The following is a 15,348-nucleotide window of genomic DNA, read 5'->3' on the forward strand; positions in this document are numbered from 1 at the left end:
CCGGTGCCCCATGCTCGGGAAGCAAGAACACTACCGCAAGACCACGAGCAGCAGACTTGGTTTGTATACTCCACGATTATCTTCATTATTTCAGGAGTTATAAACTTTTTGAAAGATTCTGACACATTAGAGGTCAAGCCTTCATGAGTCAGACCTTCACGAAAATTAACTATATTTTGTACTGACCTGTGTACTTGTCTTGGAGGCGCAGTAATATATTCCCTACCGCTTTTTGCTGTAACAATGATGCTGGAAGCAGATGCATGCTGCTCATCAGGGAATGAACTCTGTGAACTTGACTCATTTTCAATTGTTGCATCACTATTGAATGTCACAACTGTATCATCATCTTGTGGATCACTTTGATCATCTTCACTTGCTTCATTTATTATAACTGACACCTATTCATCTGTGTGAAACCTCTGATACTGACAAGACATTTTATTAGAACTGCTCGAACAACAAAGGAGATTTATTTCAAAACAACAATGGCAGCACAATACAGCAGTAGGAACGGTCAGAAACTAAATTTCTTTCTGCTACATTGAGAAATATTTTAATGAGAAAAGTTGTCTCACTGATATCTAAGCGGGCCAAATCTGCCCATATTTAAATTAGGGCCTACATATAATAGGCAGATTTAAATAATTCACAAAAATTATAACACCATGACAGCACATACTCTAGATATTTTTCTACAACTACCTAAATTCTTGCTTATTCACTCCAACAAATAAATATATTACAAAAATAAAATGAATACTGCGGGCAATTTTTGCGCTGGATAAAATAACGACCACATTACAGAAAGGACGGATCGCTACTAGCCTGAATCCGGCCTCAGTGGCCAGAGACAGTGGTCACGAGTGTGAGTTGTGCTTCTTTCTACTTTAGGAGGAGGTATTTCTACCAGAGGCTCAAATGTGTATCAGATATTCTGTTGTGCCTGTCTGCAACTTAACATCAACTCTGTAGCCTATAACGAGTGGCAATCTATCCTTTTCATAATACTGTCGGTCTGTAGTGTATCATAGTTATGTATTGTCATTTGCATGGATTCAACATCCACCTCATCATGGGTGGATGCTGACTCAATTTTTCAGGTGTATGAAGGGGAGGATATCAACATGTTCATGGGGCACTGGTGCACGTTTACAGGGCTGGAGCAAATTCTGTATAAATCAAAGAACACTGTACAGTAAGGACCAATGGATGAAGCAGTGTTGTAGTTAAGACACTGACCTCATATTAAAGATGGTGGGGTTTGCCCTGTCTGGTCATCCTGGTTTACGATTTCTGTGGTACCTCCACATTTCAAAAAGAATATAATAATTGCAATTCCAAAGAAAGCAGGTGCTGATAGGTACGAATATTACCAAACTAATAGTTTGATACGAGGGCTACAAATTTGTCGGGCAGTAGACCACGCCGCTCAAACTGTCAACACAACTGGCACTGCTAAGAGTATCCTACGACTTCCACATCACTGGTAATGATTTATATACAATGCTGGTGATTACTTTAAAGGTAGGTAAAACTTTGAAAAACATATCTATCTTGCACGAGCTGTAAATAAATAGTTGCCACTATTAAAGTTCCAACCCCCTTAAGACATGGGTGCAAAATACTAACCAAAATTCTTTACAGAAGAATGGAAAAACTGGTAGAATTCGACCTCGGGGAAGATCAGTTTGGATTTCAGACACATGTAGGAATATGTGAGGCAATACTGGCCCTACGTCTAATAACAGAAGATAGGTTAACAAAATGTAAACCTACATTCATAGCATTTGTAGAATTAAGAGGAAGCTGTTGAAGATGTTGAGTGGAATACTCTCTTTGAAATTCTGAGGGTAGCAGGGGTAAAATACTGGGAGTGAAACAGTATTTACAGCTTGTACAGAAACCAGATGGCAGTTATGCGAGTAGGGGGGCATGAAATGGAAGCAGTGGTTGAGAAGGGAGTGAGGCAGGTTCATAGCCTATCCCCTATGTTTTTCAATCTGTACATTGAGCATTCAGTAAAGGAAACAAAAGAAAAATTTGCAGCAGGAATTAAAGTCAGGGGAGAAGAAATACAAACTTTGAGGTTAGCCAATGACACTGAAATGCTCTTAAAGACAGCAAAGGACTTGGAAGGGCAGCTGAAAGGAATGGGCAGGATCTTGAAAGGAGGATATAAGATGAACATCAACAAAAGCACTCACGGCCATGTAACACTGCATATGTAGTCTGGTCTTCAAACAATTCTAGCTGACAGGGCCTGGAGACAAGTGCCACACCCTGTCAATAACAATCAGTTTCAAACCCGACAGGAATTGCTGCTGCCAGTAAACACAGGCCACCTCAATCAGTTTCCAAGAAAATACTATGAAGGGAAATGTGTGCAACGGATATTTTGAGATGGTTACCTTGCAAAAGGCCACTGCTCACAGCGGAACATAAAGCTGCACATCTTCAGTGGACTAGACAACACAGAAAGTGCTTGAAGGTGTGTCTGGTAAGTTATAATTTTGCTTCATTTCATTTGAAGCTAGGAGTTGATGCACCAACATCCAAATGAGGCATTTAACAGACAGTGTGTGAATGGTGCAGTCAAAGCTGGCGTTGGCTTGGCAATGTTTTGTAGGTGTTGACTGTACCATGATCTGGGTCCACTCATGCAGCTTGCAGTAAACATGAATCAGAATGTTTGTGAGCTCCACTCTACCACAGGGAGGTAGTACATAAAAAATTATCACCACTGAAAAGATTGTGGTAGTTATCTAATGGCACATAAACTGAAATATGCTTTTATGGTGACAAACGTGGAATTAAATTATGGATCTCACAGTGAGTTGTCTCTTGGATGTAGAAAGCCAAGAGAGTTCTTCAATTAAAAACAGTGCAATGACTTAACATTACATGTGGCTATTTTATCAACAGCGAATTCTAACATAACCTAAAATACTAAATTTGTGGCAAAAAGTCATGAAGTGGCCCCTCTTTGCATTTTTCATATTTCATGTAACTATATCTGTACATAACATGCATCAAAACACTATTCTGAGGCTTGTTCACCATCTAATGCACTGTTACCGAATCTGCCATCCAGTTTTAGCTTTTATCATGAAAAGTGGGTTTGAATATGACATGAACATAAACATTAGGCAATTTTACAGATAGATCTGCTACCTCAACTTTATTTAGCATTCAAATTCGTTAGCTTTTCCAATTAAGAACCAAATGACAGCCAAATGGAATTTTTTTGCTACTAGTCATGGGAAATCACCTTGTGATGGGATTGGAGGTACAACAAAGCGGTTAGCAGCAAGAGCAACGGCCACTTAATGGACAAATTCTTACTCCCCTAGATCTGTTTCATTTCTGCTCTGAAAACATTAATGGAATTAAATTTGTTTTCGTCAGTAAAGATGAAATTAAAAAAAATATTGTGTCATAAGAAGAGAGGTTTAAACTTGGACAAAGTGTAGCAGGCACTAGAGAAAATCATCACTTTTTACCTATTGATGAAACAACAACTCAGGTCAGCAGAGTTTCAAATGATTGTTCACCTTTTCTAACTAAAATGGGTCACTATAATGAAGGAGGCATATTAATGTCTGCTCTCCAACCAGAACAATATGTTGCGTGCATCTATGAAAACGTGTGGTGGATTGGGAATATCTGTGAGACCTCCACAGAGCAAAGGGATGCATTAATAAACTTTATGCACCCACATGGTCCAGCAAATTCATTTTATTGGCCACCAAGAAGTGACAAGTGATGGGTTTCAGAGCACCACATTATTGCAGTTATTCCAGCTCCATCAGTAAATTCGTCTGGCACGCAATACACCATTCCTCTTGATATTCATCAGGAAAGTAATGTAGCATATCAAAAACTGAAACAGGTTAGAGGAAACAATCTAAGGAACCCAAGAGTGCCTTCTAATTTTACACAGGGAACTTAAATAATTTTACTATCAGGCTTGGGATCCTGTGGTAAAGAAACCCAGTTGTGGCTGTTGTTGCTAAGCTATCGAGAGAGAGAGAGAGAGAGAGAGAGAGAGAGAGAGAGAGAGAGAGAGAGAGAGAGAGAGAGAGAGAGAGAGGCACGAGATGACAATTAAGAAATAACATTGTTTCTATTTTTATTCTTTTGCTATTCGGACTTAAGCTAGGTCCTATTCATCAGGACTTCTTATTTCACTTATCCCAGACATTAATATACATGTATAAGGCAAAATAAAAGATTTCAGGTATAATTTGAGTGCCAAAAAAATGTGTTCAAACTTCCAGTGTGCCTCTTTGATGATGCTACTTTTTAGGGCCTTATATGCTTGCATTGCAAAACCAAATCCACTTTTCTAGATAGTTTAGAATATGCTCTTTCTAATGACCATACTTTAGAAGAGTCAGGAGGAAACACTTTTTTGAAAAATTTGACTTAAAATACCCATTTTTAGCACTTTTTGAAAAATCTTCAACTTCACCATAGATTTGTGAAATAATGGAAAGCAATAGGAGAATGAAAATTTATATTCTAAGACCTTGTGTTGTTGAGTTATGGTGTGCAAAGTTTCATGTACATCCCACAATTACTTTTGAAGATATAAAAAACTAAAGTTTGCATTTTTTTAACAGCTATTTTTTTGCCCAACTTTGCTTCAAATTATCTATATAAAAATTGCTCAGAAATCCTTTTCTTAAATTTTGCTTTAAAGAGCTCTAAAAGTTGTATAAGATGGCCAAGTTTTGTTTCTTTCATGCAAATACTGACAGAGATATCTCATCTCAAAGTTGCTGAAAATTCAAGGGTGCGCTATTGGAAACTGTGCTATGGTTTCAAACAAGTGACTATATCTCTGCAAGTATTGAATTTCTGAAACTGAAGCTTTACCAGTTTTCATTGATAACATGTGCGTGGGTTCATACAACATTTCATCAGAATCCATGATGGTCATGTGGAAACATTTATCGATATTAGACCACTTGGCACATAATGGCCCTTATTTATTTGCTACCCTTTCCTCTATATTTCCATGATCACACTCCCAATTTCCATTGTTACAACAGCCACGTTTATGGGGCTCCAGGCATACATTTCATGTTTGATAAGTACTTAAATGAGTCGATCAATTTTGCAGTTCAGTAGGTCAAAGAGGTCAGTAGTATCATCAAAGTGGTGCCCTTATTTGGTTTTCTGAATTGGTTGTACATTTTTCTGAATGCATGTTTTGTTTCATTACAAATCCTCAAAGGTTCCCCTTTTTGATGTGATCTATGAAACATGATGAAATGACACAGAGCATTGAATATAATAATAATAATAATAATAATAATAATAATAATAAAAGAGTAACAGAAAGGTTTCAAAATCTGAACTGATAAACACATGAAGAGAAATGTCTAACATCTCATGAAAGATACATGTCAAGGTGCAACACACTCTAGCATCCAGAATATCACTTACAAAGCATCGAAGAATACAAGTAACAGCTCACACACATGAATAGTTACAGTCATTTTTCCTCATTCTCCTGTAGAGGGAGGAAGTCTTAATATAGGCCTATATGTTGTACAACAAAAAATATGCTCTGCCACTCAGTGCATTATGGTTATTTGCACAAAATAGATGGATGTTGAGCAAACGAACTACACTAGTAATTTGTAAAATGAAATATGACTAAAATATTTCATTCTTAAATCCTTTGTTCTCTAAACCCTGAGTTAGAAGAAACAGTTTCACTGCAGTATCAAAACTTATGCTGAACCTGTCACCAACAATTTTTTGAATTGTACATGTCTTGACAAGAATAAGAATCAAGAACAAATCAAAAGGGAAAAAAGAAGCTAAGAGAAAATAATAATCTTTAACAGTCAAATAACATATTAGTAGGGCAGACCTGCAAAGAAATATATCTCTGTTACATGAAAGTAATAACAAAGAAAGGAATATTGGAACAGAAAATCATATGGATGGGGTATGGAGGGAGCGCGATGAATGTGGGCAGTGAGAAATAGAAGGTTGGAAGAAAGAAATAGGATATAAAGAAACCAAGTTCTTGGAAGTAGGCTACATGAAATATGTGACACTAACATAACTGGCTTGTTAAGGACTACGTTTATATTGCATTTATTCAGAATCTACATCATCTGTTAAATTGGTGTTTTCTCAGATATTTTTCATGGAAACCTGAATTAATGGTAATTACTACACTGATCAAAAAATAAAGTGGGATACTGTTAAGCATACAAGCTCTCCATATTTAATGCTACCATAGTGTGCGCTTAAAGTGATCCTGAAATTTTCATCGTATTCATTTTTCATTAGACTGGATTTCTCACTTATCTTGTCACCTTCCGTTAGACTAAAATAAGGTATTTATCTGTCTTCATAGTTGTGCTTTGTAATTTTTCTGGTTTTCAAATGCCACTATTAACTGCTACATTAGCTAGATGTTTAGTGCCATACAAATTAGTTGAAAATCATACATTTATAAAATTACAGTGTGAAGCTTCCATGCTGTTTAATATCGTTGGTTTTCGTGCAAAAATACATGCTATTCCCTTACAGATTTAAGGATACAACATTAACAAACAATTTCGCCATTGGAACAGAAAATTTTACAAGTTTTTAAACAAAACCTGGTCACAGGAACATTGGTTGACCTATTTGCTATGAAAGCAGCATTTTTGTTAGCTTTTAAATTTAATTTCGGTGTTAGCAAATCGAAAATTTCTTTTGTTTTTCCAGCTTTTTCCTAGGCCTTAATCCCCTTTCGATGTGCAAGTTTGATAGCGAGGAAAATTCAGTTGGGCATAAAGTTGCCAGAAACTCTTGTACAACAATAGGCAAACAGTTATGTGAAAATGGCCTTCAAAGTAGCCAAAACAACTAATATGTATAATTTCTTACGGTGGTTTGTCTTTCGTTTGCTCCTCCTTGTTATCAGATTTAGGTGATGTAGCTTTGGGTTTATTCTTGGCATCTTCTTTTTTCCGAACTTGCCTGAGTTCGCCTCTCGGTTTTGATAAAGTCATTTCGAACGTAAGAATGAAGAACCGTAACACTGAAGATGGGCCAGTGCTTGTACTTAGCTGTCTATTCTAGAATGCCAAATGAATTATTTTTGGTGATAATGATAATTACAAAATATATGGTTGGACTAAACTAAGTTTTCAAATTTGATGCGACTCTACTATTAAGCCACTTCCCCAGTAAACGAGACTCAACTACCGAACAAATGACTTAACCTCAACACTTACACCACCCAACAAACACAAGCACTGCTCTGTTTACAATAATCGAACCCGAGTCAAATGCTGCCAACATTGTATGCTCGCGCTACTTTCATTCCTGACTCTGCTTCCCACCGCATAGTTTGCTCATTATCGTTTTATACATCATATTTCCAGTTATTTAGATCTTATCATTTCTACATCTGCAGAATTCCTTAACATCGAATGATTTCATCAGAAAAAAATACTAGTTATATATGCAGACTTTGAATGAAAAGACACTGAATTACAAAAAAAGAAATACTTAGTGTGCTCTGTCGTGACAATCAACTTTCAGGACAGAATAAAATTGTTACAGACACAATAGCAGCTCTGGCACTGCACGTGTAGAAAAACGAGTTGATGAGAAAAGTGTAGTCTTTGTGAATAGGTTCAAATGGTTCTGAGCACTATGCGACTAAACTTCTGAGGTCATCAGTTGCCTAGAACTTAGAATTAATTAAACCTAACTAACCTAAGGACATCACACACATCCATGCCCGAGGCAGGATTCGAACCTGCGACCGTAGCGGTCACGCGGTTCCAGACTGAAGCGCCTAGAACCGCACGGCCACATCAGCCGGCTTGTCAATAGGTACAGCAGTCATAAGTAACTCGGTCCTGATGAAGATCAAGGACATTCTCGTATTCAAGGTGTCGAAATAATTCACACAGGTAGTCACAAGGGATAATAAAGCTGAGGAGCAGATGGAAACTGTTGCCAAATTATAGTTTTAGAGCAGGTAAGGAAAATTAACAGCCGTGTAATCCGCGGCGAATGGGAATTATAGGGGGGACGATACCAATAACACCCTTCTGCCAGAAAACTACTACATATACATCCTAATATATCGACGCACTGGCTGGTGGATGCAGGAAGTATATCTGCCTATTAGATTCGTAGCTGATAAATTAAAAGGAACTGCAGCCTTCACGTACTGAACACCCAACAGAAAAGATGTTTGCAGTGCTATTGCAAAAAGATATCTGTGGAATTGTCAGAGTGATTATAAAATCTCAAAAATTTAAAGCTATGTAGTAGGTTATAAATGTAAACTTGTTGTGTAATAGTTAAAGAACAAATTGTCGTTGTCACTAGATGGTATCAAGGTGAGAGACCAAAAATTAATTCTGTAAAATTCAGATGACCACTTCAGTAGCTGAACCATTTCACCAGTATAAAAGCACTGCACCTATTTTCCCAGACCTATCCAAGATTTTGATGTTACACATTATAAAGTCTTCGTAGCAAAATTAGAAAAATGAGGTATAAGAAATTTAGCATAGCTGCTTCCATTCACAACTAGAACACTTAAAGCAAAAGACGATACTTTAGTAAAATTAGAAAGTTCAGAATAAAACCAGAAACAGCATTTTATTTTTAAATTAATAACAAATAAAATATGACGCTCATTAGGGCTCGAATCCAAGCCTGTTACTTTTTTTTATATACTGTAGATGTCTCTGTAACATTCAGTTCCGTTGAAACGTTCCTTGTCATGACAAATCTGATCTATGGAACTAACTCCCAAAAAAAAAAAAACTTTCTTATATGCTGATAATTATTTGTATTGTATTTGTATTTGTCTCATTATTAGTCACTGGAACTGATGTAGAACAGTGGTCATAGAACCTTTTTGTTGAAGAGCAAATGCTGAGATTGTGGAATGACACCACAGTCCACATATGTATCGATCAGATTATTAATTGGTAACCTACACAAAACTATATGTTATGAGCACTCAATAGACTAGCCGTAGTAAAGGTATGATAACTTGGGCACTGGTCCTCCAGTGCTAATCTTTAGAAGTCAGCACCATTTGGAACACATCATGTCAATTATTCTGTTTTTCAGATTGCTGCCATCCTCAATGACCACAGAGCTGTGACACTGTAACTACCCGACAAACTGTTGTTGTGTTGTCTGTGTCAGCCAATGATTAATTGATTAATAACACTAGCTGCTCTTTCTAAATATGTAATAAAATATGAGAAATAATCACACAGATTTATTAATTTTTTATTCTAGTTTTCTTCTACTTATTGCATTGGATTACAACAGCCAAAACTCATATTCTTTGTTACAAGTATCGGCATTTCAACACGTCCATTTCTATAACACTCATTCACAAATCCATGTTCTTTCAATTTGAAATTTAAACTGTAGCAGCTAATCAAAATGAATTACATGTGCTCTTCAGTTGTCAGAAGACAAACAACAAAACATTCCACCTCTCACATACTCTACATCCTTCCCCCCCCCCCCCCCCCCAGGGGGCCCAGTACTTACCCATCTTTCTCTGACATAAATGGCAGCTTAATTTACCTCACAGCTGAACTAATCAACATCAGTTACAGCTAAGCAAATCTTAAAATATTACTGTCTCTGTAAGCATTTTTGTTACTGGCCAGGAAAACTGCACTGTTATGATACTCTTGACATTTGTTGCTGTTTTTGGATCTGACTCATAGCCGTTAGATGCATACTATTATAAAGCATGCCTGAAAACCATGGGTCACACTAATAATTGATTTGGGTCATACGTGGCCCCATGGGCTGCAGTTTGATGACCACAAAGTCATTTAGAATGGTCCAACAGAAACCAAGAATAGTTGTTGCTGTAAAAGTATGCATTAACTTTTGGTTCCTTTGGTTTAGCAGCATTTGAAATCTAAGTAACTTCTCCCAACAACTCTTAACAGTGAGCTACAACCTGAGAACATTAAAATTTTAGTGGTGCAACCTACTATGTTCTCTTTGGCTCTTAAATTATTCTTATCCTTTCAGTGCATGCATCTAAACATAATTCCTCTGTCTGTAGTTTAGGTAATTGTAAACTAGATGGCATTCATCAGTATTAATCTCAGGGAAATATGAGTATATAAAACATTTCCTCTATCTGTCCAAATGTATTGAAAATTCCTTTCTTTCTTTCTATTCTTGCAGGTTCCATTGAATAGCTAAATGTACATGACACAAGTCTTCGACAAAGAACTAATTGTTCAGTAACTTAGCTTTTAATTTAGATTTGAAAGTACTACATTTTGTTCCTTAACTAAAAGGCTGGTATTACACTCTCTGAGCACCAAAATTCAAATTATTTCTTTATGCAGATCTCACATCACTTCAAGTGTTGATAATATTTTCCCAGGTTGCAAAATAAATAAAATTCCTAAGAAATAAAAACTTTCAGTTTCAAAATATTTTTGTTAATTTACCATTATCAATCTTTTCATGAATATACTGAAATATAATTGTTGTAAATAAATTAAAATATTAAAATATGAATAGTTTCCAGTAGTTACTCATGTAGGAAAAACATTAATGTCATCAGCAATAGGTTGTAAAGAACTGGTGGAAGACACCATCTGGGCTAAAAACCTTTCACCTACTTCAGTGATCTCCACTGGCTGAAATGACTGAGAAACAGATTACTCCCCATGAACTCAGATATGGAGGTGAATCTGTAGCATGACAACTTTAACAATGGGAATATAATGATCCTCATTAATGAGTACTGAGAGTTAGTTCTTACGAAAAGCATCACAGATTTAATAATCAGAAGAGTGTTTGTCAACAACTGAATTAAAAATCTTGGTACAAGTTGACCCCAATTTCTTACAATAAGTACTTGTGACCACATAAATAAACAAGAAGCAATAATTACACATTAATGTGGTTAATAAAATACAAAGTTAAAGGAAAACACCAATGGTGGACATTCAAACAAATTTAAAGCAGTTCTAGGTTGATTTGACAAAGCCTGCAAGGAACTTGTGAGATGGGAATGATCAGCATCTCAGTAGATCATTCTTGGAAAAGCACATCTGCATATGCACATGCAGTGATTGCTCCAACCAGGACAGAGAGATACGTGAAATCAGCATATACTAATCAGAAGAGGGTTTGTCAACAACTGAATTAAAAATCTTGGTGCAAGTGAATGCTCCCTCAGATACTTGACCAAGCGTTAAATCATGGGACTTAATTATGTTTAAAAGCAATGCATCAAAAAATGCCTAACTGCTCTCCTTCCTGGTTAGGCAGTGCTACAGGATATTCTCACTGTAGTTAATGAGTCGAAAAGTCTAGTCATGCACACAGTAGGCTCTGCTACTAAGCACTAGTCATCAGCCTCTGAGTGATGTGCTGACCCCTAAAAACTACAAGTCTACCTTCTGTCACATTTCCAAGGCTAGAGTGTCCTCTTCTGCATCTCTATCCAAAGTCTGTTCCAACACATCTACAAAACCTAAGTGATGGTTTCCACATCTCTCTCCAAAATGCCAAGAGAACTGATACTTAACCAGTGAGAAAATCATCTAATCATTAATTAATAATACGTTTTGTAAAACACAGTGGTCCAATGTCCCACCTAACGAATGTTTTATAAGTAGTTCAATCAGCTACCTTCCCACATATTGAATTCCAAGAAAACAGAGCTCCAAATTCACAATTACAGATCTTTTTTTTAAGTCACCTAGTGAGGCACCTTCAAACCTCAAGAGACAGAGACATTCCTACTCCAGTTGGAGGGGAGCTGACTATTGCACTTCCTACCACACAACGAGAGAAGAAAAAACTTTCAATAAATACCAGCCTAGATTCCCATGGGAAAGAAGAGATTAATATCTCTTGGCCTGCCTGGCACCATCCAGTTTTTTACGAAAAGTTTTAGTGACAACAGAGGTCTACTTCTAAAAATTACATTTTTGCGTTGTGCAAATGTGTGACATGATACATGATATTGGGCTTTTTGCCCAGAGTCCAGTGCCACACAGCAAGTGGGCTGTACTCTGTGAAATCCTTAGTGCACACACTCTGAAGGCAAAGTGCCAGACAATGCAGGACCCTTAAACACCAACCTGGTGATCAGTGGCTGGGTCACAACCCCTTGCTCCAAGCAGCTTAGTCTTTAGAAGGTGGCTAGGCTACACAGACAGCTCCAAGGGCTGGTCATCGGTGGCCCTTGCTTCCTCCTACTGTGTTGCTCATTCAATACTCTGAAAGGGTCTTACTACACAGTAATATGAGACACCCAATGAACCATGCGAGGTTAGTAAAAAAAAATCTGGAACGTCTGTAACTTCGCACCACTGGTTTGTTGGAGCGAAATACAGTTGGCATCCCTGCACACGTTTGTGTTTAATGTGTAACTGCCGAAAGTCTCATTGCTGTATGTATGTTAGTAATTGCCCAGTGCTGTATTGAGTAGAACAGTGTGTCACACAGTTTGCGAATTTAGAGATTGCAGAGCTAGAGGAGCAACGCGTCTGCATTTAATTTTGCGTGAAACTGAAGCAAACCTTTACACAGACCCACCAAATTATGCAACATGCCTATGGTGATGAGTACTGACGTCGTACTCGTTGTTTCAGCTGCTTTAAAAATTGCCGGAAGGAAGTCAAAGATTAACCTTGTTCGCCAGCCGGAGTGGCTGTGCGGTTCTAGGCGCTACAGTCTGGAGCCGAGCGACCGCTACAGTCGCAGGTTCGAATCCTGCCTCGGGCTTGGTTGTGTGTGATGCCCTTAGGTTAGGTAGGTTTAATTAGTTCTAAGTCCTAGGCGACTGATGACCTCAGAAGTTAAGTCGCATAGTGCTCAGAGCCATTTGAACCATTTATCCTTGTTCACGACGCCTTTCGACGTCTACTCATCTCAGGAATGTCAACGAAATTGTGCATGACAATCACAGACTGACTCCCCAAGGGATTGCAGAAGACTGTAACATTTCAGTTGGATCATGTCATAAAATCCTGACACAGCATCTTGGAATGCACTGTGTAGACGCCAAGTTCGTCCCACGGCTCATGAGTCAAGATCACAAATATCTTCGCCTCGCAGTCTGTGAAGAGCTTTTGGATCCCGCAAATGAGAATGAGATGTTCTTTAGGAGAATCATAACTGGTGATGATACGTAAGTGTACGGTTATGATGTTGAGACCAAGGAACCAGCCGGCCGAGCGGTTCTAGGCGCTTTAGTCTGGAACCGCGCGACCGCTATGGTCGCAGGTTCGAACCCTGCCACGGGCATGGATGTGTGTGATGTCCTTAGGTTAGTTAGGTTTAAGTAGTTCTAAGTTATATGGATCTGATGACCTCAGATGTTAAGTCCCATAGTGGTCAGAGCCATTTGAACCAAGAAACAATCTCACAATGAGATGGGAAAGATTCTCCAAGACCAAAAAAAAGCCCACCTGGACATGTCAAATATCAAAGCCATGCTGATAGTTTTCTTTGACTATGAAGGATTAGTTCATCATGAATTCGTGCCACTGGGACAAACTGTGTTTCGATGGTACTATCGGGATGTATTGTGACGCCTGCGAGAAAATGTGAGTTCAAGCTAACATACCAAAGATGTTCAGGCTCACATGTGGTTGCTCTTTGTCGAAATATCTCGGCTCAAACTCGTCTAAGGGTTGATCCGCATGTATCGCAGTACACGCCCTAAATTAGACACTTGTGACCCATTGGTTAAATTGTGTGGCTGAAGGCAAGTTTGCGAAATACAAAGTTAATATAACATATAATTACAGTAATAATACTATTGGGAACCAAATTAACGACCCATAAATAATTGAGGCCACACAGTTGCGATTTGTTTAGTATAATGGTTATCAGAAAGCAAACACTCGAGTGCATATCCATTTGACACAGTTCGATCATTCACAATCTCATCGCAAAACAAAAGTCCAGTACTCTGCCTTCTTAACTACACCAAAGGTTAGAGGTCACACCATGCTCGTGGATGCTTACCGCTCAGAGACTAAGTCCCATGATACCACACAGCACAAAATTTTCGAAGTCATTTCACTTCCTAGCCACCTAAGTACCAACCATCCTCTTTCGCCTCTCCACCAGCACTGTCCACTTTGGTGTCTACAGCCACACTGTACTCTTTGGTGTCTAGACCAGAGCTGTCCCTCTCAGCCTGTCTCCAGCTGCGTTTTCCGGCGCGCCGATCATCGTTACTCAACTGACTAGTGCAGTTCCCTTTCCTGAAGCTACAGCTTCTTCTACATTATTTTACATTTTAACATACTTAAATAATCAAAGCTTGACCCCTTTCACATTCTAAATAAAGTTACAATAATATCCATTGTTAAATTCTTTTACATAAAAGCAATACAATTTCTTCTTAACTTTGAATGTCATGGCCAGTAGCCTTGCACAATGGGCTTCCTGGTAAATAAATAAAGAACAAAAGTAACTATTATGCACTAAAAATTACAGCAAATATTCTATTACCTAATGATTCTATAAGGTGTCATGCTGTCATCGTTCAGTGTGTTTTGAATGGAGGAAATGATGACCTGATGTTTAACTGAAAATAGTGATAATTAAATTTACTATATCTTTTAAACAAATTAAGTTACAGAGTTGATATTTACAACATTTGTCATTTTAATGATGCACTTCTATATGAAGTGTCGATCGCTAAGATCGATTAAAGTGTTCAGATATTAGCTTTCAGGTGTTTGTTACAAAACTTGTAAATTTCACTTTAACAGTTTATTCTAACTATTATAGATATGATCAATATTCAAGTCTTATTGGGACCAACATGAAAATTTATGGAGGTTGGAAGATTAAAATTACTGTAGCTTGACTCCCTGCATTACTACAGAATTAAATAGTTTCCATAAATGTTTCCCTTTATAGCCCATCTTAGGTCCGCCATGTTTAACACTGCTACATCTCCTCGGCCAAAAACGGATTATACTGGGTTTCCCTATGATGTAGGTTGTCGTACGCCTCACTCGCACACTACAGTGCTTTAAGGGCCTAATAGGCAATAGACGCCTGTGAATTGCCCCATCTCATGGTGAATCTGCGCCCTTTGTAACACACGGTATTCCGGCCATGTATTTAAATGAGAGTGCAGTGCTCATTAACTCACACACCTCCACTTCATAACATGTTGGCATGCCTTATAAGTTGTGAAGTAGCTCCCAAATTTATAAGACACAAATTCATTATACAATAACACAAATATCCTAAGCGCCACATCAATAGTGTAATTATTTGTAGTGGTGCTAATGCACTGTGCTTCTACCTGAAATGGCTCTTGCATCAAGATAA

General features: G+C 37.8%; 1 protein-coding gene across 1 annotated transcript in view; it reads right to left on the bottom strand.

The window, feature by feature from the left end:
• The window catches only part of LOC126355176 (2-oxoglutarate and iron-dependent oxygenase domain-containing protein 3-like), a 45,922-nt gene extending 38,612 nt beyond the window's left edge, over positions 1-7,310 (bottom strand). The window contains exon 1 of the mRNA XM_050005388.1: positions 6,901-7,310. Within this exon, the coding sequence (XP_049861345.1) occupies positions 6,901-7,025 (125 nt within the window). The 5' untranslated portion in view covers positions 7,026-7,310. The remainder of the gene's footprint in view (positions 1-6,900) is intronic.
• Positions 7,311-15,348: the final 8,038 nt, after the last annotated feature.

Source organism: Schistocerca gregaria, chromosome 3 (genome assembly GCF_023897955.1).
Source record: "Schistocerca gregaria isolate iqSchGreg1 chromosome 3, iqSchGreg1.2, whole genome shotgun sequence".
Taxonomy (NCBI): domain Eukaryota; kingdom Metazoa; phylum Arthropoda; class Insecta; order Orthoptera; family Acrididae; genus Schistocerca; species Schistocerca gregaria.